A 22,619-nucleotide genomic window follows, 5' to 3' on the forward strand; every position below is an offset into this window, starting at 1 on the left:
CACGAGGCGCATTTTTTTAGTGATGTTATACTGTCTCTGGAAGATTGGGTTTTACGGAGAAGAAGACGACGAGGACCTGGTTTTGTTGGTATTCCAGGCATATCTCAACGTGACACGGTTGCTTCAGAGGGAGTACATGCTAGAACCGGCGGGAAGCCATGGAGTGTGGGGGTTGGACGACTATTCGTTCCTTCCGTTTCTATGGGGTAGCTCGCAGCTGGAAGACTCCAAGAGAATCCCACCATCCGTGATCTCAGATGACGCGATGTTGGCCGAGCACAGGGAAGAGTATTTGTACTGGGATGCCATTGTGCTCATCAAAGGAAAGGACGCTAGAGTAGAGCAGGCAGCAGACGACGAGGATGGAGAGCGTGCGGCGCACGATGGCGCGTCGCAGCTTAGTGAAACATCGAGGTCGAGGCCGCACGCATGTCCCACGGCGACGCACGCTGGTGCCAAGCCTGCGTCCAGCGTAGTAGCCTCGTGCAGAAACCGGCGCGCGACCTCGGTCTTGCCGCACGCGAAGTAGTATTAGCTGACGGCCATCCAGCTGACGGCGCTCTTCGGATCACGGTCCACCAGCCAGTGGGCTTCTTGCAGACGAAGAATAACGGCACCCGACTTGCGAAATTCGACGAGCTATGACGAGATGAGGGAAGGCCACCCCGGTGGCACTCCGCACAAGAAACGGCGGGGGGATGCTACTGCGGTGGCACTCCGCATGTGATACGACAGCACTGCACGGTTGACCCAGATTTCCGGCCTGCTGTACCTACTGTTACATACACACTACGTAAATACTAGGTAAATACTGTACTACGATTGCACCCCTAGTCCCCCGATCACACTGCGGGTGCCCTACGAACGCCTACAGTAGGGTTGCTAGGGACGTCCTTCACCGGGCGTACCTCATTTCCGTCGAGCACCTGGATTGCATCCATCGCCAGCCGGACCCCCGCGCGGTATCTGCGCCACCGTCACTTCCCACGACAACGTCCATGTTGGCAAACGCTAGGTCGCCACCCACTCTATCACCAGCTCGCCCTCCGCTCCGAACAGGTACACCCGGTCGAGCGCGTTCGTGCGCCCCGCCTTTGCCCTGAGTTTGAGCATGCCAAAGCAAGCAAAGTCCAGCCCCAACCACAGCCCCTCCGTCCCCAAAAACTCCTGGTGCTGCGGCGTTAGCAGCTCCCCGCGTCGCGTAGCCGCGCCCCCACGACATCCTGCCACTGACTTTGTCTCGAGTCGATGTCGCAGTCTCCCTCGCGCGCCGACTTGGAAATGTTTCACAATTTCCACCGGCCCGCTCGCCGGCGCCACGGACGAGGTGTACTCACCCTCCGCCGCACCGTGCTGCGCCGGTCATGCTCCTGGGCTCGTCCAGCTCTGTGCCCAATGCCCACCTCGTCGGTAGAGTGGCCTTCAGTGAGGGCCCCGCGCGCCGCAGCCCCCTTCACGGCGGCCACCTTCTTGCCCGTGCGCGAGTGGCCCACGGCCCGCGCGAGGCCGCGTGAGACGCGCAGTTGTACCAGCGTACTGGATTGAGGGAGAAGCGCTGCAGACGGCGAGGGGCGCGTCGCGACACTTGTGGTGCGCGGCGAAACGTGCCGAGGAAGGGAGCGGGTTTGGAGCGCCGATGATCCATGAAACAACCATGCCTTCACATGGTTCGGCAATGCTTTCGAATTGCTAGCACGGTTTTTGTGCCACGGGCCAATTCACGTAGCACCTGTTGAAGAAAGTGGGGCTATCCTTCCTTGCCCTTTTATTTATCGTGGCTACTCGCGCATTTATACTACTACCACTTCCATGTTTTGTAGACGAACTTGTGAAGCAGATGGGGAAGCGTTGCGTAATTATTTCGTAAGCGTTCAGGACAGTAATAATTATTTCTTGACGTCTGACCCACCTGGTAAATTATTTGGCACTCCCATCAGCACCTTTGGGCGATACAAAAAGCCCCAAGTTCAATTTTCCAACAGGTTTGTTCAGTTATGGTCTCACCATAATACTGTTTGCTGCAGTAGCGCCTTCCCCGCTCTCATGAAATAAGAAGTGGTCAGTTGTTCAAGTCCGGTGTTGTCCAAAACACGAAAGTTGAACAGTGATCTAATGCGGTGCTGAATGGCCAGCCGTTGTTGCGCTTGTGCTGCCACGGGGCACGTTTTCGTGTCTTCGATGCAAGGGGAACCGCCATACTTACCACACCATGTGCAGCAATCACATACATTTACAAGACGCATTGAGATGAAGATGGCGGAACTACACGGTATAAACAGACTTAGATTGCCCCCTCCTTAAGCGTGGCATCGAGTGAACCAAGCTTAAGTCAGGTGCTTGGACAGGCTTGTCATTTTCTCCAAGTGTTCCTAGGTGGAGTTCCCCGTTCGACCATTCTGGCTGAAATATTCCGATATCCAGAGGGCGTCGGCTTGCCACCTTGCAATCTATGGGCGCTTGGAGGAGCTCGTTCTGTGTGCGCACCAACGAAGTGACGACGTCGATGTCTAGTTCGTTTCTAAGAAAGAGGCAAACTAAAAGGAAAAACATCAAAAGCATGGCGTAGCCGGCGGCAGAGGCAATGAACCACACATTTATCGCCGCTCGTGCTGTCTTCCGCACCCCGTATCCCATCCCGATCTTCGGAGACAAGCTTTTGTCTAGGGGGAGCACTGGGAAACTCTTGACACTTGATGCTTCGTCAGCAGCATCCATTGAGAAAATTTGAGGCCGCGATCCACTGACTCGTAGGCTCCTAACCGGTAAAGTCCTGTAGAGAGACATGTAGACCATCGTGTCTTTTGCTTCTTCCAAAAATTCGCGAGCAAATCGTGTCAAGTTTACCCTCTGAATCATACGAAATTCAGTTTCTTGAACTCCGAATGCCCATCCTTGGATGATTTGATATGTTTCGTTCTCATAAGTCAGTCGACACGAACACACGACGTGACCCATGGCGCATTCTCCCCGATCAGTGGTGTACACATGCACGAGTTCAGAAATGGATCCGGCACTGACTGATACGCTACCATGCCATTCCACGCTCTTGAACTGTAATTCTTCATCAGGCAAACCAAATTCGATCTCCGTGTTTTCTACTCTGCTCTGCCGAACCGGCAACCGCTCCATCTGCAGTCCAGCTCCCTGAGGAGCTAGGCGTAGGAGGTCCGGTTCAAAGTCCACCCAAACCGTTTCGGAACCGGCCAGCGAACGAAAGATCAAATCTTGAATATCTGCCCAGCCCCGAAGAACGAATCTACCTGGGCGCAAGCCACCATTATAGCCGCTCCCAACCCGTACGGGAATTTCCCCTATTACTTTTCTTCCCGTCTTGTTTAGTCCTACCACAGAGTTCCATCCTGCTCCAAGTGCCATATCAGAAAGGACAGAAAGGAATTTGTGGACCTCGGTATGGTTTTCCAATTGCCCTAATTGTCGTTTGATTTCTTCATTGTCACAGAGAGACCAGTTAAAGGGTACTGCGGCGACTACTTTTTCAATCGTAGAATTTGATGATGGCGTTCTCCTCTCGAATTCTATTCCTGTTTCCGTGGCCATGACAAGCACGCGGTCTATCAAGCTCATTGTCGAGAAACCGCCAAGGAGACGTCTTTCACCTGGTGGACAACTTTTGTGTCCCGATTCGATGAGTGGCGCTTCGTGATCTATAGACGGATTTCTCAGTGACGAGCCCGTCACCTCAAACACTTGACCAAACAGCCTAATACCACCACCTTTATTCGGATCTTCGTCTTCGGCATGTAAATTCACAGATAGAAGTTTCCCCTTTGCAGCCTCGAATATGCTTCCCAGCTCTACTTCAGTGTCCAGTTCTACATCCCTTTCGACGCTCCCGAATTCTGCCATAATGGCTAGGCCAAACAGGGTCACTGCTGCCCCCCAGAAGCATAGACGTATCCATGTCCCGTTTTGGTCTATTCCGGGTAGTTGAGTCAGCCTACCAGCTCGCGTCGTACCCAATGCCACTCGTCTTCCTTTTCGTGCCATGAAACCATTAATCCTTGATGAAGCTTTTTGTAGCGCCACAGCAAGGAGCATATCGACAAGAATAGCCAAACCAATGAGTCGGGTCACATTCCAAATTGGCGTGCTAAAGGGCAGTATGAATTCCAGGGACATGATGTGGAGGGAAGGAGGAAGGCTTGTCAACGAAGTTTGTTTTTTGAATAAGAAGAACGATACACGATAAACGCGTCCCTGTTTCTGGTTATGCAATGTAGGCGCCGTGTCCAAGACCCTTGGAGAAGTGGAGTTGTGAAAGAAGTCCTCTTTTCCGGTATTCCTCGACAGCGCTCGATATTGCTTGGCTAGGCTAGCACTTTTGAATGGGGTCAGTTTCCTGCGTTGGATCAGTACGCATAAAAGTACACATAGATCCAGTTGTCGAAAAATGCATGAGTAAATTGTACCGTACGGCAACGGAGACCCAGTTGTGTTGATGTGCAATACTGTACACGGTAGTGTTGAAGGTACTGTACCAGGAAACAATTTGCACTTGCAAGACATTTGTACGGTACAGTACCCTTCTCACCGGCTTAATTTGGGCCACGGCTCAATTTGGGCCACTTCCAAATCACGAGCCTCTAGCCCTCCCCGCCTTCCCCACCGTCCATCTCACCAACTCATACCGCGCACTCCGACAGCGAAGCCCTCCCTCCTCCTCCAAGTAGGGGGCGTGCGGTGGCGAAATGGGCGTCCGGGAGGGTGACGGCGGGCGGGTGACGGCGGGCGGGGTGGAGGACAGCCACAAAAAGAGATAAAGCGTCATTTTGCCCTACTGTTTGATCATATTTTCGGCAGCCGGCCTCCCAATACTGAAGAAATCGTGAATTCGCCTCCCTATGAAAAGAGCACCTTGTCGCCCCCGTACTGGCAACATTTAGCTAAAGATAAAAGGAATCCTTGCTTGTTGTTGACAAGCACATCAAGTCTTGAGAATCACTGTACAGGATGACTAACGCGCCTCCGTGGGCGGCAGCAAAGTTTCCGAACCCCTGAAATCCAGCCACGTTCTGGATTCTTCCCGTGATTTACAGCAGGCCTTTTTTGGCAATCCGAAATCAGATCGCAAAAAGTTAGTAAAGCAATGAGGCCTTCCTTCATGAATCACGTGTCACTCACACCTTGAAAGGACGCCTCCTTCCCCCACTGTGCTACAACATAGGCTTGATCCATGGGCATTTATGTTCATAATGTGTATAGTCTCAACAAGGGAGCTCTCAGGCCCGTGAAGGTAAAAAGGTTTTCCTACGAGAGGCGCATCAATGCCACTCACATCACAGACACGTGAGGTAGAAAAAGCGACCGTCAAATATGCACATGACACTGATGCCTCAAAAGAGCTTGTAAAGCCATGCCAGTACCCTTCTCACCGGCTTAATTTGGGCCACGGCTCAATTTGGGCCACTTCCAAATCACGAGCCTCTAGCCCTCCCCGCCTTCCCCACCGTCCATCTCACCAACTCATACCACGCACTCCGACAGCGAAGCCCTCCCTCCTCCTCTATAAGCGACGTTCGGCTCGGCGGTGGCAGTATGCCACCGTCAATGAGAGCGCAAACTCTCACACACAAGAAAAAATCGCGAAAAGAAGAGAGGAGGGTGCTCGCCGCGCCAAGCTTCTTTCGTTAATCCAAAGAGGTGAAAGCGCACGCAAAGCATCCCGAGACACAGGCGTGTCCCGCACAACAGCCACGCGAATAAAAAAGGCGTACGAAAGCTCAGAGACGGAGCTAAAAAAAATTGCTAGATCCAGAAGGCAATCATGCTAGCCGCACGACAGTGTTGTCGGCAGACGAAAAACGCCTTTTAGTCGACAGAACGCAAGGTTACTGCCTTTTCGTGGGCATATTGTACTGTACCCTTCTCACCGGCTTCATTTGGGTCGGTTTAGAATTTTCAAAAAATCGGTCATTTTACCCCAGTACTGGCCAGTTCCCCGGTACCAAAAAATCTTTGGTTGGCGGCTCTCCAGGCCATCCGGCTCAATTTGGGCCACCTCCCCGCGGCACTTTCACCGCAGTTGCGACAGGCCGAGCAACGTTCGCGCCGCGAAGTCGTGCCGATCTCCACGAGAACTCCCTTTGCCCCCCTGCAACCCAACCGCCGATCGCCGTGGCCACTGTTTTAGGGGAACGTCATCAAGAGAAGCCCAAAAACTACTCTCTAAGTTACGCGCAATGCCATCGCCCTTGAAAGGCGCTCTGTTTTCTTTTTCACAATTCAAATTGCTCGACGAAGCACGACTGCGACATTCGAACGCCTCTGAGCTTACGTCTTCCACATGCGATACACATTTAAAGTTGTAGTTGGCGTGAGAGACTTTCGAAGTCAACACTGACGCCGCTCGCATTTTGCTACCTTTTTTGCGTCCTCATCGATTCATAACCGCCATTTTTGGAGCTCGTATCTCGCTCATCAGAATGTTTTGAACTCGATAATCTGACCGATAATCTGACCGAAGGACACCATATACCTTTGCAAGCGCTTGTGACGCCGGTAGTCGACCATCTGTTAACGCATGAATTTTAGATTGTAGTCTCATGTTGGTGACCCGTGCGGCCACATTTGTTCTTTGCCCCATCAAAACACGCTCGTCACTGCAAGGAACATCCTCATGCTCCCCTGTGAACCCATTTGCGGACCCTTAAAATGTTGTGAAATGGACAAAACGATAGTTCATAGGCCACAAGCCACATTTTATGAATGAGGCCCTGGCATCCTCCGGTGAAATGGACTGTAGTGCAATGCGCCTGGTAGGCAGAGACCAAGGTCCGACGGTCCAACACAAACAACAGAAACAAAAACAACAACTGCCAACGGCACAGCGCTACGGAGTGTTCGAAGCTCCCTGTCCTCTTTAAGCGGGTTTGCGGCCCGCAGTAGCTCGGATCCCTGATAGGGGGGGCAAAGAGAAGGGCCCAGCCCGGGATCGGTAAATGGTGGTAGAGACTTGTAAAGGCGACTGCTCGACGAGTTCGGAGGGGTGTTTAGGTAAACCTGGTCCGATGGGTCGTAAATCCAATGCTCGAAGAGCGCCTTGTACACCTTATACCCTTGATAAGGTCTTCGACGGGGACGTCGCAACGTAGCTCGTCGGGAAAGAAGAAAACGTAGCAGCGCTACACCGTCGTACTGCTCGATGGCAAAGTACCAACAACGGATCGGTCGCAACCAGATTCCGATGGAACCAACACTGAGAAAAGCACCACTGGTGCACCAACACAGAAGCCCGATGGCAAATGACGTCACGTTGCGGATCGCAATCCTACAAGGTGGGACCAACTCAAGATTAAGGGAAATTAGGATAGGGAAGTAAAGGAAAATTGATAAGGAAAAAGGGGACCCCCGAGCGCAAAGGATAAAGTAATTTGTAGTTAAAGGGAATGTCTTGTAAAAGACGGACTTCAACCAAGGCGATATCAGGCTCTGGCAACTCGGGTTACCTTTACTGACTTGGTGGTCAGAGGGCTAAGGTATATATCGCCCCGCTGGAGCCACTACAGTAGCTCTCGGCGCTAGATCCTAGATCTAATCTAATGTTAAATAACTAATATGCAACTAATTAAAATTAATAATTAAAATAATAAAGTGAAATGATTTCCACTTTTGCTTGTCACACCCCATCATTTTCATTTCTTTTCACCCCCCTTTTCAGGTGCGTATTGCACTACATATCCCCCTTCTGAGCGCCCTTGCGCAACGCCCAGCCATCGTATAATCTCCTGCCGCTGCTGACCGTGTTTCCCAGTCATCAATCACTCTGCGCGGCGTTCTAGCAAGGGTAAGACGAAAATACCATGCTTCCTTCTCCATCGGAACACTCGGACGATAGTGCCACCCGTAGAAGTCCGGGTGTTGGCTTTCCTCGCAAGCTCGAAGTGCCCCGGGGTCTTCCTTCCATACCCCGTCTACCCCCTGTTACCATCCCTGCCGAGCCAGCCTTCCATCCGGGCTACCATTCCTCTTGGGTAGCCCGCCTTCATCCTTCGCTCGAGGAGCTGCAGAACAAAACCATGCGTGATAACGCAGCCCTGTTTGCTTCTGCTCAATGGTTCTCCTCTGTGGGCGTCCGCGACCTCGACGGCATCAAAAATAATTTCGCCGATGATGCGGGCATGTTGCCCGGTAATCTCCCTTTGCAGGCCATTCACACCTTTGACTGGCGCGTCCGCATCGCTTTACCCACCTCCATGCTACGTCACTCCTCCCCGCGCGGTCGCTCCTCCTTATCCCTGCGCTTCATGGACGCTGTGCTCACTCGGATCGAGATTCCTATGGCCGACGCCCTCATACCTTCATGTTACCACTGCGACACTTGGCAGTGTCGTACGGAGGGGGAACGACTCTACCTCGACAACCTCATCGACTGCACCTTCGGTGACCCCGTGTCCGAGGCGGACCGACTGTGGCGCAACCGACGCACCGTCACGACCGACGCCATGTTTTGGACCCAAGCCATTCTTCCCACAAACTTTTGCCATACGAAGCGCGGCGGTATTTTCTTTTTCCAAAATACTGTACGCTTTGAACGTCGGGTCCGATCCGACACTGGGTACTTCGTGGCGTACCAGATGATTGAGGCTCGTGAAATTTCCAGACAGCACCACACCAATCGATACCAACGAACCCCGTCCTGGTGGAGTCAATACGAGGTATGTCAGGGTTTCTGGGCTGAGTTAGGACCCATTCTGACATATTACGGCAGTCATTTACGCGATCCGCAGCACGGGCTGTGGACTGTGTTTCTCACGGAGTGGTGCGTGAAAGTCGCCGCCACCCTCCTGTGGGAAGTTTTCGACTGTTGGCGCCTGTGGCACCTCCCTTCGAAACTCCGCGAACAGATGCGTCTCCTCGATTTTTCTGTCCCCCTTGGCGGGTCCGATGTGGACCGTGAAGTGCACGCCCTCCTCGATATGATCGAGATCGTAGCGTGGGATTGCGTTCCTCCACAAAATTCGTCTCGGTCCTTTTCACGCCAACGACCCTCTTTTTCCCCTGGTAGAAATCATCCAGCTGCCGGCGACTTCGTGTGGATCAACCCCTGGTCCTCCTCCCTCTGTTCTGCCTGGGAGGCCCAGATGAGCCGCCGTTTCGGAAATCAACCACCAACCCCCAACGCAGTCACTGTGGTGAACGCGGATCCTCGAGAGCCTGAGATGTGCTCTCGACCTTCGGCCCCAACTTCCTCTCTCCCTGCACCGGTCCGTCCCTCCGCGCCTGAGGCCCCATTGTGCGTCGTACTTCCTCCCACGAGCTCGGCGGAAACCTTGTCGCTTCGAGTCGTGTCTTCCTCCGACGTGAATCCAACCTCACTTCCTGCTTCCCCATCACGCGAGGGACAGCTCGTCACACCCACCTCAACCTTGCCATTGCCGTCATGTACGGCACCCGTGGGCTTAACCCGCCCTGAGGCTCCTCCGCGCGTTGAGCTTCCTCCTGCGAGCTGCTCGACGGGAACCATTTCAATTCGGGAAGCCCCACCGTCGGCCGGGGATCCGACCCCACGTCCGGCTTGCCCTTCACCTGAGGGTCCGCTCCTCGCTCCTACCTCGGGCCCTCCATCATCTACAATTCCCAAAGAAAATACCTCTGCTGCCGCTGTTTACCATCGCCTTCTCATGGCTCATGGTGTGGAGGGAGAAGCTCTCCAGGGGGCGTCCCTGGACGACTTGCAAGTTCTAGCTCGGCTTGTCACCTCCCTTCCAAAGGGAAAATCTCTTGGGGCATAGTCTCGTTGAGACGGCGGCCACAGCACTTCCTTGCGACCTGTCCTTCTTTTCCCATCCTGCCCGCATGATAGTCGACTAGCGACTTTATCGTACGACCTTTGGGCGATAAAAAGAACCCACCTGCGAATCTCCTGTTATTTCCCACTTCCTCCTCTTTTGCATTTTCAGTTTTCCCTTTCCTGATTTCCCTATGTGTTTTCTCTTCAATTCCTCCTCTTTATCCTTGACCATTTTCCTCCCTCTTTTCCTACGCCCTGACTCTGCCTAACGGGGGCGGCAACGTGCGTGTTTACGGCATCTCCGACTTCCTCCTTTCGTTTGCCCTCTTCTTGCCGTAGGCGGGGACGTGGCAGTCCCAGACAATTTTCTAGTCGCCCTCCCCCCTTTTTGTTGAGCCATCCACGAGACGTCGTCAATGATCGCATCTTCAGTTGCTCTGTTGCCCGTTTGGAGATTCCCCCTCAAGGAAATACAGTCTCCCCCTAGAGTCTCTGAGGTGGTCCGTTGTGGCCAACAGGGCCGGCATGTTGGGAATCAGGGGGTAATCGAGGGATGGAAGGAAGACTTAGAGGGTCGTAGGAAGTGGAAGAAAAGCCCACGCCGGGGCGCTTGCGTTTGGTACCACCACTCGAGTGGCTCGGGGATGAAGGAAACATGGGGCCCGTCTTGCTCTTGCACTTTCACCGATTACCGGAGGCGGCGGTGTAGGGTTATGAGAGAAACGGAGAGGGGGTTATACGATGGCGGAGCGGCGTACAAGAGCGCTCGGAAGGGGGATATGTAGTGCAATACGCACCTGAAAAGGGGGGTGAAAAGAAAGGAAAATATTTGGATATGAAAAGTAGTCCGTGTTGGGGGACATACGTGTGAATAACTGCACAGTTTTAATTTTTAATTATTTTATTTTATTTAGTTAATTAGTTAGCATTAATTTTGCTGACACTAGATTAGATCTAGGATCTAGCGCCGCGAGCCACTGTAGTGGCTCCGGCGGGGCGATATATACCTTAGCCCTCTGACCACCAAGTCAGTAAAGGTAACCCGAGTTGCCAGAGTTGAATGTCGCCTTGGTCGAAGTCCGTCTCTACCAAGACGCTCCCTTTTACCTAAGCCTATGGCATACTTTGCCCTCGAGGGTTCCCTTCTCTTTTCCCTTTATTTCCCTATTCATTCCTCTACTTCTATTTCTATCTTTCCCTTAATTGTGTTGGTTCCACTGGATTTGGTTGCGACCGGTCCGGTGTAGGTGTTTTAGCCATCGGGCAACACGTTGTGTAGCGCTGCTACTGTTTCAAGTTCCGTCGGAAGGCTGTTGCGACGACGCCTCCGTCGAAGGTCTTACTGTATAAGGCAGAGTTGGTACCACCAACCGCGATTGCGATCGCGCTGGTGAGGGTGTTTTTAGCCATCGGGCAACACGTCGGTAGTAGCGTTGCTACACGGTTACGATCCCGTCCGGTAGTGCTGAACAAGCCCCCGTCGAAGACCTTGAATTATACCCAAGGTGCTGAAGACGCTCGCCGAGCATTGGCCTTACAACCCAGCGAACCGCGGTTACATCCTCGTAGACAAGCCCAATCCGCACTCGTCGAGCACTCAAGTCTTCACAAGTCTCTACCACCATTATCCTCCCGGGCCGGGCATCTTTCCTTACCCCCCCCGTCGGAGTTGAGCTACCGTGGGCCGCAAGCCCACACAAGGGGAAAGGGAGTCTCGAACGCTTCGTAGCGCGTGCCATCGGCAGTGGTTGTTGCTGTTGTTGTTTTCTTCTTTTTGGTTTGACCGTCGGACTGTGTTCGCGGCCCGCCAGGCACATTGCACTACACCAGCTCCAACTCCGTGCGCACCCGTCAGCGTCCCCCGGGACTGACGGACCGCAACTCTCTTCACCAGACGCTGAAGGGTGCACGCGTCATGGACCGCAAGGACAGACTGTCCGCATTACAGTCTGTCACACGCGGTACTTAGACCCACGAGACGGCGACGACGAGTAAAGACAGAACCATGAGGATTACGATTCATCATTTTAGACCAGCTGCACCTTATATGGAAGGTCCTCTCCAATAAAAAATAGAACTGAAAGGTGGTTCTAACATCTCTGTCAGCTCTAGCCTTCCTTCAAACAAAATGTTCTTCTCTTGCTCACGTTTGCCTCTTTTGTACCGTTCCGTGTGTCCCTCAAGAACCGTGAACGAAAAACGTGTACCATGATGATCTGCGGTGTGATTTTTTCTTCCTTTACGCACATGCAACCTGCAAAGTAGCGACACGAGTAGTGTCAATCAGAAAGGGGTGTATTTGTCCCAGCGGAAGAAGAGTAGGAAAAAGTAATAATGCCATTGCAGCATTTTGGGTTTGATTTGTAGACGAAAGACGACAAGAAACGCATCAAGAAATTTATCGCAATCCCCCACATATACACCGCAAAAGGGGGGTCCTCTGCAGGACCGATATAGTGAACGCCTCTTTCTTTCGGCTGGCTGCTTGTGCATATCCATAGTAAACCAAACGCAGTACCACCACAGTACGTACCGTGTAGTGCCTCCGTAGGATACCCGTAGTACGTGTGGGGTGCAGCAAGGGCACTGTGCTCCCCACACGTGGAATCCGTATTGATACTGGGAGTGACCCACAGTGGCATTACGACCCTACTGCGTACATACTACGGTGCACTGCGGGTGCACTGCAAATGAGCCCCCTAGAGGAGCTTCTTTTAACAGATGAAATACCTCATACATCGCCTATATCAGAGGCCATCTGATGGCGCCGTATGGGGATCGTAGACAAGCCAAGTGTTTGCTTTCTACTCGCATGCACTTACACTCCACGTTGAGCAATTGTCGACTTACGATTCGTATGTCTATTCACACGTGTCCTCCTTTCAAGCATTTTCACCATTCATCTCATCTACCTCCCCACCGCCACCTTGCACCGATCCATTTTATAGTGCGACCAGCCGCCAGCCGACCACGCCTTAATTTTCTCCGCCTCTCCGCCCCGTTCCGTCGTTCTCGCTTTCTTGACTAACCCCGCCGCAAAACACCATGCGGGCCGAAAAGCGGCCCGTTGGCTTGTCCAAGGTCCGCGCCATGGCACGCGTAAGCATGCAGCAACAGTCAGACGAGGAGGAGCTCGAGCATCAGCTTCAACTCGGCAATCGCAAGCGCAATCGTCGACACTCCTCACCCTCGCATGAAAGGGTTTTTACTACAAATAGCGATATCGATGGCCACTCGCCGCACCGCCGCCACCACTACGATGACGATGACGATGATCCGGATGACGATCACCATGACCCTAAGTCATTTGTCCAATATACCACCCTCAGATGCGGGTGCCAGATGAACAGCAAGGTCGTAGCTGATGTAATGGAATCGGAGGGGGGGAAGACTTCAGAAGGGTCGCAAAAACGTCGAGCGGAAGACGAAGGAGATGAGGTGGCAGTGGACGAGGATGTAGTTGCGAGCCGTTCGGAGGTTATGGCTCTCGGTAAACTTGTCCTAAATGTCTCGTCCGGAGTGACTGTAGACGGTTTGGAGAGCTTAATCGTGAGATGCTCCAAGGTGTTTCGTGAAAACAGACGGGGCATGAACCGTGATGAAGATGTGAAACATCTGATGCGGACGGCGACGGAGACACACGAAGACCATAGTTTTGACCTCACACCTCACTGAATTTCGATAAGTACCAGTCAGTGTACTGCCATGAGGAGCAGCAGTCCGTAGAACAACAGGAAACGCGACAATCTCATCCATGCCAACCGCCCTCAGAGAAGCTCTTGCAAAAGCGTCTCCCCCCTCACCTCTGTTACGAATTCACTCTGCCTCGAAAGACATTGCGCGGTTCTCTCAACCGAATTCGTTCCTCTCCATACAGAAATGCGTTTCTCGGCATATGGTTTGTAAGAGTAACTCCGAGCTCTCTTACACATCGACGAAAGTTGAGCTCCAGTCTGTATCACTTCGACAGACGGAGAATTCAGCACTTCTTTCTCCACGCCACACTGCCGACCAAGACATGACAGGACCTCAGGTTGATTGTTCTTTCTGTTTGCGTTAGGACATTATCCATCGTGATCAGTCTGTCGCGCTTATCATGAAACCATTTTCGGAGTGGGACGATTTTCACTCAAGCAAGAGTTGGGGAGTACTTCGTATTGCTGACTGTACCCAGGATGAAGCTTTTGGAAATCCCGAAAGAAGAAAGCAAGCAATTTTTGACGCATATGTTGACTTCAACGAAACGCTTGATGATTTTAAAGACGCGTCCATGCGCCGGTTGATTGTCTTCACTTCTGCAGATGCCAATCATGAGGACTCTGCTTTTGTGCTAGACGATCCAAAGTCTCCTGCAGAGAATGTCAAACCAGCGACGCCTCTGAATTTCAGCGTAGGCTATGTCTTACAGCCCAACTCCATGGTCATCACACTCAGCAGGTTACCGATCCTCGTACTCCCATTGCTCCTTGCTGTTCCATAATTACCTCCCGCCTCCGCATGCCATCCATGTCTTCTTCCTCGACACTCCATGCCGTGCGTTCAAGTATGACAGATCTCACCTTCGAGACGCTACCAAAGTCCTATTCACGCCGTCTGATCCTATTTGGTCCTTGTATAAAAGCATACTGGCAGCACGCTGGGGATCTATAAACACTATATGCCTCCCGCTTCCTCGGTTGGTGCGGTGCTCTAGCTGTCCAATCGAGTGCAGTATAACTGAGACGTCTTCAACGGTTGTGTTCCTGAAAGCGACATCCACTGTCCTTGTTTTGAAGACCTGTTGATACTGACTGATAAACAAAGCGCTTGCACAGGCAGCCAGAATGAGGTCTTTCGTGACAGAGCTTCCATTCACTGGAAAGGTGTAGCGAAGGAACTTCAGTACTTTTCCATAATATACATCACGGAGGTGCCCGTGTTATGTAGAGAACTCTGCCGCGATGTACCAATCTGACCGAGTCATTTCACGGCGATGCCGTCTTGCATTGCTCGCGCCAATGATCTGCCAACCATCACCAACCGGCAGGGAGGCTCGGCCGTAACAACATATCCCATCCTCCTGGACCGCCGCGCTCGCTTCCGACTCAACGATGCCTTCCGCTCTGGATATGAAAGCAGCGACGAGCTTTCCAGTCCCCATTCATGCGTGATATGCATCGTTGAGTGATTCTCGATCGCGCGGGAAGAGCAGCTTCAAATCACTCACTTCAGTCGCATCATCCCTAGCTTCCCCGCCAGCACCTCGGTCATTCTTTGAAACGAAATGGTTCCTAAAATATATCTTGACACGCTCGGTCATTTTGGCTGTTACATTCATTGACTCTGCCGCCAAGATCGTGGCGTGCAGTAAATGCTTGATGAAGCCAATGAAGCGCTCCATCCAAAATTGACTATAGTTAACCAGGTGTCCACATTGCTCAACCATCCAACCGAGATGGACAACGTCGTGAACTGTTGATTTACAGACCCCCACTCTCCTCACGTCACCTCGGTAGTACAGAGATTCGAACCCGCAAACAAAGTCTATTCCAAGCTGCTTCATTTCGTCCACTTGCTTTTGCGACATGGCGGATCTGCGAGACAATTCGACCAGTTGAGAAAGAAGGTACAGATTCCGGAGATACGGCTGGGGCAGAATGCCATCAAAAACTATTATGGCAAAGTTCGATAAGAACTCGATGCACTCCGAGGCCTTCCAATTTGAGTAGTGCGCGGTATTACGGGGTATATCAGGGAAAGCAGACTGGGCAGTACCTTTCCGGATCGCATTCATCTCCTCATCTACTTGCCGCCGCTGTGAAGGGCTGAGTATAAATCGATCATTGCTACGATAGGCTTCTTTCAGATGAATGCATTTACCCTTGAAAATGTCCATCATGTCTGTGCAGATGTTCATCCAGGTGTGCATTATGTCAAGAGGGAAAGAGGTGTAAGGATATACAGAATGTATGGAAAGCGGTACAGTTCTCCATTTTATCCCTGTTCGTTTTCGGATTCGTTCCCGTTCGGCATTGGAGATGTATGGGTCTTCCAGCTGAGAAAGTGTCAGCGCGGTGCCCTCCGCCGCGCGATAAGTGGGTCTTCGGGGATCCCACAATATCCTGAACTCCGTAGGTGCTCTTGAGCCTTCCTTAGGAATTCTGAAACCAGTAGGGTCGTCTTCTGGAGGATCGAGAACTGTGCATTGGGTACGGTAGTACATGTGGTTGTGGAAAGGACTCCACACGCCGGCGAAGACACAAAATCTGCAGGGGCATCTTCCATTGTATCCGACTAATCCGGCTTGCTTGTTGACAGCAAGCTTGTCACCGGTTTGATGGATGACGTGAACGCGAACCTTTCGCTCAACACCATCATGGAAGTAGATGCTCGTGCCGCCACATTTGTTGATTTTCCGTATTTCCTGATCCAAACGTGTAAACCATGTGTCTATGAATTCAGGCTCCTTTGGGCCTTTCACGAAGCCGAGCGGAATGATGTTCTTGATGAGGTAGCGCATGCTCGGATCCAGATTATAGTTCAGGGCGGCAATGGGCCAGCAGTCATATCTGTGGTTCTCAAACGTTTGGAACCCATCCGTACTTGGTGCGATGAACACGTCGTACTTCACAGCATCATACCCACCGCATTCCTCTACAATCCGGTGATATAATTTGCCATCAAAAAAATCTTCATACTATCGTTCACGGGATTGACCACCCCCCGCTGCTACTCGCCGGACTAACTTCTCTTGGTGATATGAGAACACTTGTTTGCAGGCCTTTTCATCGGCCGCCCACGCTTCAATCCTTTCGAGGAACGGGAGGTACTCAAAAATAACAATATCTTGAGCAGTGCCCTGTTCGACACATGACACACAACGCAGCTCTGGATTCCGAAGAGCCCCCGCGACAGATTTAAGGAGCATGTGACGTCTACAGGCAAGGTAATTGATTGTTGAGAAGTTTGTATACTTCTCAAAGTTTCGCCGCAGCTGGCGTGCCATGACGGGGGCTTTCAGTTCCGTAAGAATTGAGTCTTGTGCTCCAAGTGTCAGACCGTGGTCGAGGAAGATCTTGATCCACGCACGATTTCGCGTGACCCAATCATCGAATCGATCCGCGGCACTGGCTTGTGTACCTCCCCTTTCCAATTGCTTTGAATCGGATGCTGCATGTCCACCTTCGGGGAATTCCGAAGTTTCAGAACTGTCGATTGTTCCGCTGCTTTGAACAAGCAAATCACCGACTGGAACTACATCACGATTTGGTAAGGTAACAATACCAGGTTCATAAGTGTATGCATCCTGTGGCTGATAGGCAGGCTCAATATCATCATGATGTGATTGAGAGTCAATCAATGCGGGACCATACTGTACGGGTATGTCACAACTGTTTTCCTTTCCAACTTGCTCCATAAGACTACTCCCATTGCTTGTACGAGAGTCTATTATCTCATTACCAATTGAACCGATAAATACACCTGCGCTGCCATTCAGCTCCTCAAGTTCCGCTCCATCCCCGTGCGGAGTATCTGGAATGACACCAACTAACTCGGTCACATCCACTACACTGATGCTCTGAACAACGTCCGCTTCATCTTCGGTTCCCGGCATTGAATGTGCACTGACATCGTCGCTCGCAAAGCCGTATGGCGCACTTCCATGCCCACCTTCACCCGCAATGTCGACTTCGAGTTGAACCAGGTTTTGGGAAGCGGAGTTATGGGTTTCTGAAACTCCATTTGACCTATGTCCTTGTGTGGAGGATGCCTGAGTCTCACCAGAAGAAAGCAGGGATCGAAATTGTTCCTCTTCGCGTTCGGCAGAATATATTGGACCGTTCCCTAACTCTGTTAAACCATCCTGCCTCCTTTGCGCATTTGCAATTCGTCTGTGTCTTCTCATTGTGCTTCGTGCAACTGGCTTTCCTACATGCATTTGCAGCGATATGCTGATAGACAGATGAACTTGTGTTCCGAAAGATTCATTTTGTATATCGGGAAGGGAGTTAGATAGATAAACGTCTTAGATAGTTGCGGAGACTTAGATCATGGTAGTGAAAACATACAGTTGCCGGTGCGACATCTCTGAACTCAGAAGAAACCTAGAGATGCGCAACGTGGCTTCATCCTGCGTGGTACGATGTGAGAACGAATCGAAGAGGGCTTTGGTCAGTCCACGATGTACACGAATCGAAAGGAACGATGAAACGAAGGATAGAGAGAGAGCACCCGTGCTTCTCACATCGCACATCCTTTCGCTTCGGATCTGAAAGCGCGGTTGCTGCATGAATACACCGGATTACTGAAAAGCTGACCACAAGTCCACGTTTCACTTCTCTTTCACATCCAACCTTGTTTCCTCATCCACACGGCATAACTCTACATTTTCTACTCCACCGTCCATCCGCGATAGCTCCACCCCCTCTACACGCCACTTCGAACTCCTCTGCCGCCCGTGAAGCATCCTTACATCCACGTATTCCATGATGGAACCAAATCAGGAATTACTGCCCATGCCACTTGAAACCGTACGGCGAAAACTAGGAGAGCTCCGTCCAAAGCTGACTCCCACCGGACTTTTTCCTAATGATCTCACTGTAGCGCGACCCCACCCATTCTAGAACAGATCGCAAAACGAACAAACACAAAAAAGGATAAACGAAACCCGTCGTCAGCCAAAGGGAAAGACACGAACTCATATTTCAACATACTTCGGGAAGTCGGAAACTTTGTTCGCGATCATAATCAGAAGCATACGAACGACCCTAATATGCAATACAGGTGATATAGAACCGACGTGGAAGATAAGAACAGTGCGGAAACTCTCATGCGCATTGTTGCGGATCTCGCGCCATCCGTCATAGGTTCACTGTACGGAATGAAGGCATATGACATGCTCAGAAGAGAAAAGCCAGAGCATATAGAGCTGTTGGTTTTGATGACTGCCCTAGATGAGAATTTTGATCCGTTGACACAGGGAGTGCGGATATTTCCAACTCGCAAGATGGTGGCTGCAAAGCTATATTCGAAACGCAAGGTACAGAGGGCAGCCGAAGAACGAGAGAGAAAAGAAACCTTCAAGCTGTGGGCACATCTGGAAGTGGGGAAGTCGCTCTAAACGCATCGGAACAAGAGATAAAAGTCAGCTTACCTCGATACAGCATTGAAGATGTGCCGTCAGGCGTGGTAGTGCCAGACATCTCACCCGATGTGGAACCTATTCCACCCGTTTCCGCTGCTGTGATGAGCAGTGCCATCACTGCGACAGAGAGGCACTCTGGATCTGTTTGCTTTCAAGGCATTCGGACAATGATTCCGGACGGCTCATACAGCAATAGTCTTATCGAGAATGGAAGCGATTCTAGAAATACCCACGAACAGAATATTGATGAGGTTACAAGCGCCCGGACACGGCCATCGAAGAACAATAGTACTCCACCGTCCCGCAGGAGCAGTACGGGTGTCGTCAACTCGCGACCGATCGGATCATCTTCCCTGAAAGCTCCGCTGCTAAAAGACAGTGGGGCGCCTCCAAGAGCTAGAAAGAAAATTAACTTTTCGCAGAGACTTTCCATTCCGCGTCAATCCGGAAAGAAGGTATCTAGGGTGAGAGTTAACCCGCTGGCGCGCGGGCGAAGAAAGGATAAGGAGGAAACAAAGACTAGAGGTCAGCGACCGTGTCGGAGTGGATCCAAACAAGTCCAAGGGAATGAGGGGAACCAACGCGATGAGTTGCTTGCTCGTCTCAAAAACGCATTAGATGCACATGATGATGTTATGGTCGCAGGAGCCGTTGAAAACCTGGCGGAGAGAGCTCCGGAACATAACAGCGGTCGCGCATCAAGCGTCTCTGCGAGCAATGGCAAAATGCTTGCCGATTTCCAAGCCTGGCTGGAAAGCCGCGATGCAACTCCCGAGCCGACAAAAGCGAAGGGAAGCGGAGCACAGAAAAGGGGCAACAACAATCGTGTCACCAGGGGAAAACGTAGGCGTGCTGACATGTATTCGGGCGATGAGATCGACAATGAGATCGACAATGAGAGTTTCTCGGACGAAGAAAGTTCGTAGTTGGTAGAGCATCTCAGTCTCTATGGATAGCTCGCATGTCGCATGTGAAATCCATATGATAGTTAGATACTAAGCACGAAACTTAGTGACTGTGTTCTTGATGCGTAAAACTTCCTGATTGTATTCCAAACGAACCCGAACGACTTTGGTGAAGAAAGTTATTCCACAGGTCACTATTTCATTCACAACAACGTCAAATCCCAAAATAAAGATCCAAAGCCTCGAGAGATGGAAAACATTTCGAAGAGGAAGCGGACGGCCAGATCCAAGGGGTCGCGAAAGCGCAAAAGCGTTGAGTTGTATTCAAGCGATGAGTTCGGAACCTGCACTGGCGAAGAGTGAGCGCATTAAGTGAATGAAATGTTCCTCAAACATACAGAGTGATTGAGCAATGAAAAAGAGCCGTGGAGCCGTACAGTTAGAGACAAAACGGAATGTAAACGTTAGCGAGTATACTTCGAAGTGATTATGCGGTGGTGGTGCGGCGGGGGGGGCCTGGGCGGATGGCGGGGGGGTGAACGGGGAGTACTTAACGGGGCGTGCAGGACGCCGATGCGCTAGAAGACCTCGCGCGCCGAGTGGACGCGGAAGGGGTAGACGTGGTGCGAGTTGTCGACGAAGTCGGGCGGGGCGGGGACGTAGGCGACGAGCGGGTCGCGCACGAGGGCGGCACAGAGGGCGTGCACCGCGGCGCGGTCGCGCGCAAAGGCGGCCCGCATGTAGTTGCAACATCTCCAAAAGTGGTTGTAGTGGCACTGAGCCACTTTTGGAGATGTTGCCACTACAGCGCACCAGGCACGACACGGCGTCCGACGCAACAAAGGTGCGGGCGGCGTGCTGCGGGGACATGGGCACGGCCAGGAACAGGGTCTGCGCGGCAGTGGCGTACGGCGCCGCGGACGCTGGGGCGGGAAGTTGGGGGGAGGATGGGAGGTGGCGGTGGAGAGGGGGGTAGATGAAGTCGAGGAGCGTGAGGAAGAGGTTGGAGAGAAGGAGGTGGATGGAAAGGAGGAGGCCGAGAAGGCCGAAGAGGACGCTGATATGCCTCTCTTTTTCCCCACTCTACCCACCCGTCTGCGACACATGCCTCTCTCTTGGAATTATGCTTTGCGTTTCGTGAAGATGATTTCAGATGGCTGGGATAAGGCGAAGGGTAGTGCGCTGCACTGCATGCTAATTTTTGTTTAAAAACGGCTTACAGTGGAGGGCAAAAATGCACCAGGGGTTAAAATCCCCTGGCAGTATAGTGGAAGAAAATTTGCCAATTCTCCTCCGGCATGCACACCATACAGTTACCCCCTTGACCGCGACATTCCGGGACCGGGCTCGAACCCACGCTTGAGAACGTACCAGCTCGGCCATTTTGACAACTCTACCGTTCTGCCAGCTCAGCTACAGCCAACAGTCTTGCTTCATCGTCATCCGCGATAAGGCGGGCATTTCGAGAGGTATTTATACGGCTTGCACACAACGCGTGGCTGTATCTCATACCATTCTCTGACCATGCCGCCATGTGCAAGCACGGATTCGGTACTGTGCATCGTCACAACACGGTGCGGAACACTCTGGCACGACATGCTTTCCGCGCCGCAGGATTGAGTTGTGATATGGAAGTCCCTTTTCTCATCCCTGGCACGGCTCACCGCCCCGGCGATCTCCTCGTTCAGCCGGCTCCACCTCCTGCGGGAGCTCTGCCAGACCGTCCTATGGCTTACGATGTCACTGTCCGCAGCCCCTACCGCGTGGGGGCCCTCATCCCGGCTGCTCGCAGTATAGCCGGCGCCGCCGAAGTGGCGGATGCTGACAAGCTAAGCACGCACGCTCGCATCATCCGCTCCGCTCTACATCTACAAGCCGACGGCTGGCTCCCTCTTCTGGACTGGCACTTTGTGCCTCTTGTGTTCGACACGCTGGGCGCTCCCAGCGCCCGCTCTACATCTGTCCTGGAGTCCCTCTCTCATCAAATTGCCATCCGCGCCGGTACCACCTTTGGTACTGCAAAGTCTCGTCTCTCTCAGCGTCTTAGTTATGCCATATGGTCAAGCGTTGCCTCAGCCACCCTCGCCCGCATGCCTTATCATGGCGCGGCCTTATCTTGTCCCGCCCAAGTGTGAGTCCTTGAAGCCTGCCCTATGATATGGCATCGGCCCCCCCTTGATTAGTGAAAATAAAACACACCATTCTCACTGGGAACGTAGATAGCGCGTCCTAGGTATTAGTCACCCCCTTTCATTCCTTCCCCCCAAGCTGCTGCGCCCGCACTCACGTTGAGGTGGCGACCGACGAGCCAGTCAGGGCCAGTCCTAACAAAAGACTTTCCTCTCGTTTTTCCTTTCCCTCGCCCCGTTTTTATTGAGTTCTTCACTAAAATCGGAAGCACATTGCTGTAGTTTTTACTGTAATGCCATCCCATAGTTCCACTCCTCGGAAATGGAACAGAGTCTGGACGGTCTGCAGATCCATGCAGCATGGAAGGTACAGCAACGCCTCCTCGCGCATGCACATGGCCCAGTCTGACTCCCTGTAGCTCGACAAAAGCAAAGCTGGACGACGTGTTGCTATAATGAGGTCCCTCGATGTGCATGACCAAAACTGGGCTGGATTGAGATATGAAACGAAAGATATGGAAGGGATGGAGGGTGCGGGGAGAGGCTGTGTCGGTGTCGATGTTAGGAGGATGACGCGGTGGCGGGGACAATAGCATGTCGGAGGATGTGTGTTGGCGCCATGGGGTACCTACCTGACGTGCGAAGAAAACTGGCCGGGCTACTTCATGAACGCGGGTGAGCAAGCAGACGATCAGCGCCGCATCGGTATC

General features: G+C 52.2%; 2 protein-coding genes across 2 annotated transcripts; one reads left to right on the top strand and one right to left on the bottom strand.

Moving 5' to 3' along the window:
* Positions 1 to 22: 22 nt before the first annotated feature.
* CHC_T00006940001 (hypothetical protein) lies at positions 23 to 529 on the top strand. Its single transcript, XM_005710291.1, has one exon. The coding sequence runs from the start codon at positions 23 to 25 to the stop codon at positions 527 to 529; it is 507 nt and encodes a 168-aa protein (XP_005710348.1).
* A 21,487-nt stretch (positions 530 to 22,016) lies between these two features.
* On the bottom strand, positions 22,017 to 22,385 carry CHC_T00006941001 (hypothetical protein). Its single transcript, XM_005710292.1, has one exon. The coding sequence runs from the start codon at positions 22,383 to 22,385 to the stop codon at positions 22,017 to 22,019; it is 369 nt and encodes a 122-aa protein (XP_005710349.1).
* Between the last annotated feature and the right edge of the window lie 234 nt (positions 22,386 to 22,619).

The sequence above is a fragment of the Chondrus crispus genome, genomic scaffold (assembly GCF_000350225.1).
Source record: "Chondrus crispus Stackhouse genomic scaffold, scaffold_55, whole genome shotgun sequence".
Lineage (NCBI taxonomy): Eukaryota > Rhodophyta > Florideophyceae > Gigartinales > Gigartinaceae > Chondrus > Chondrus crispus.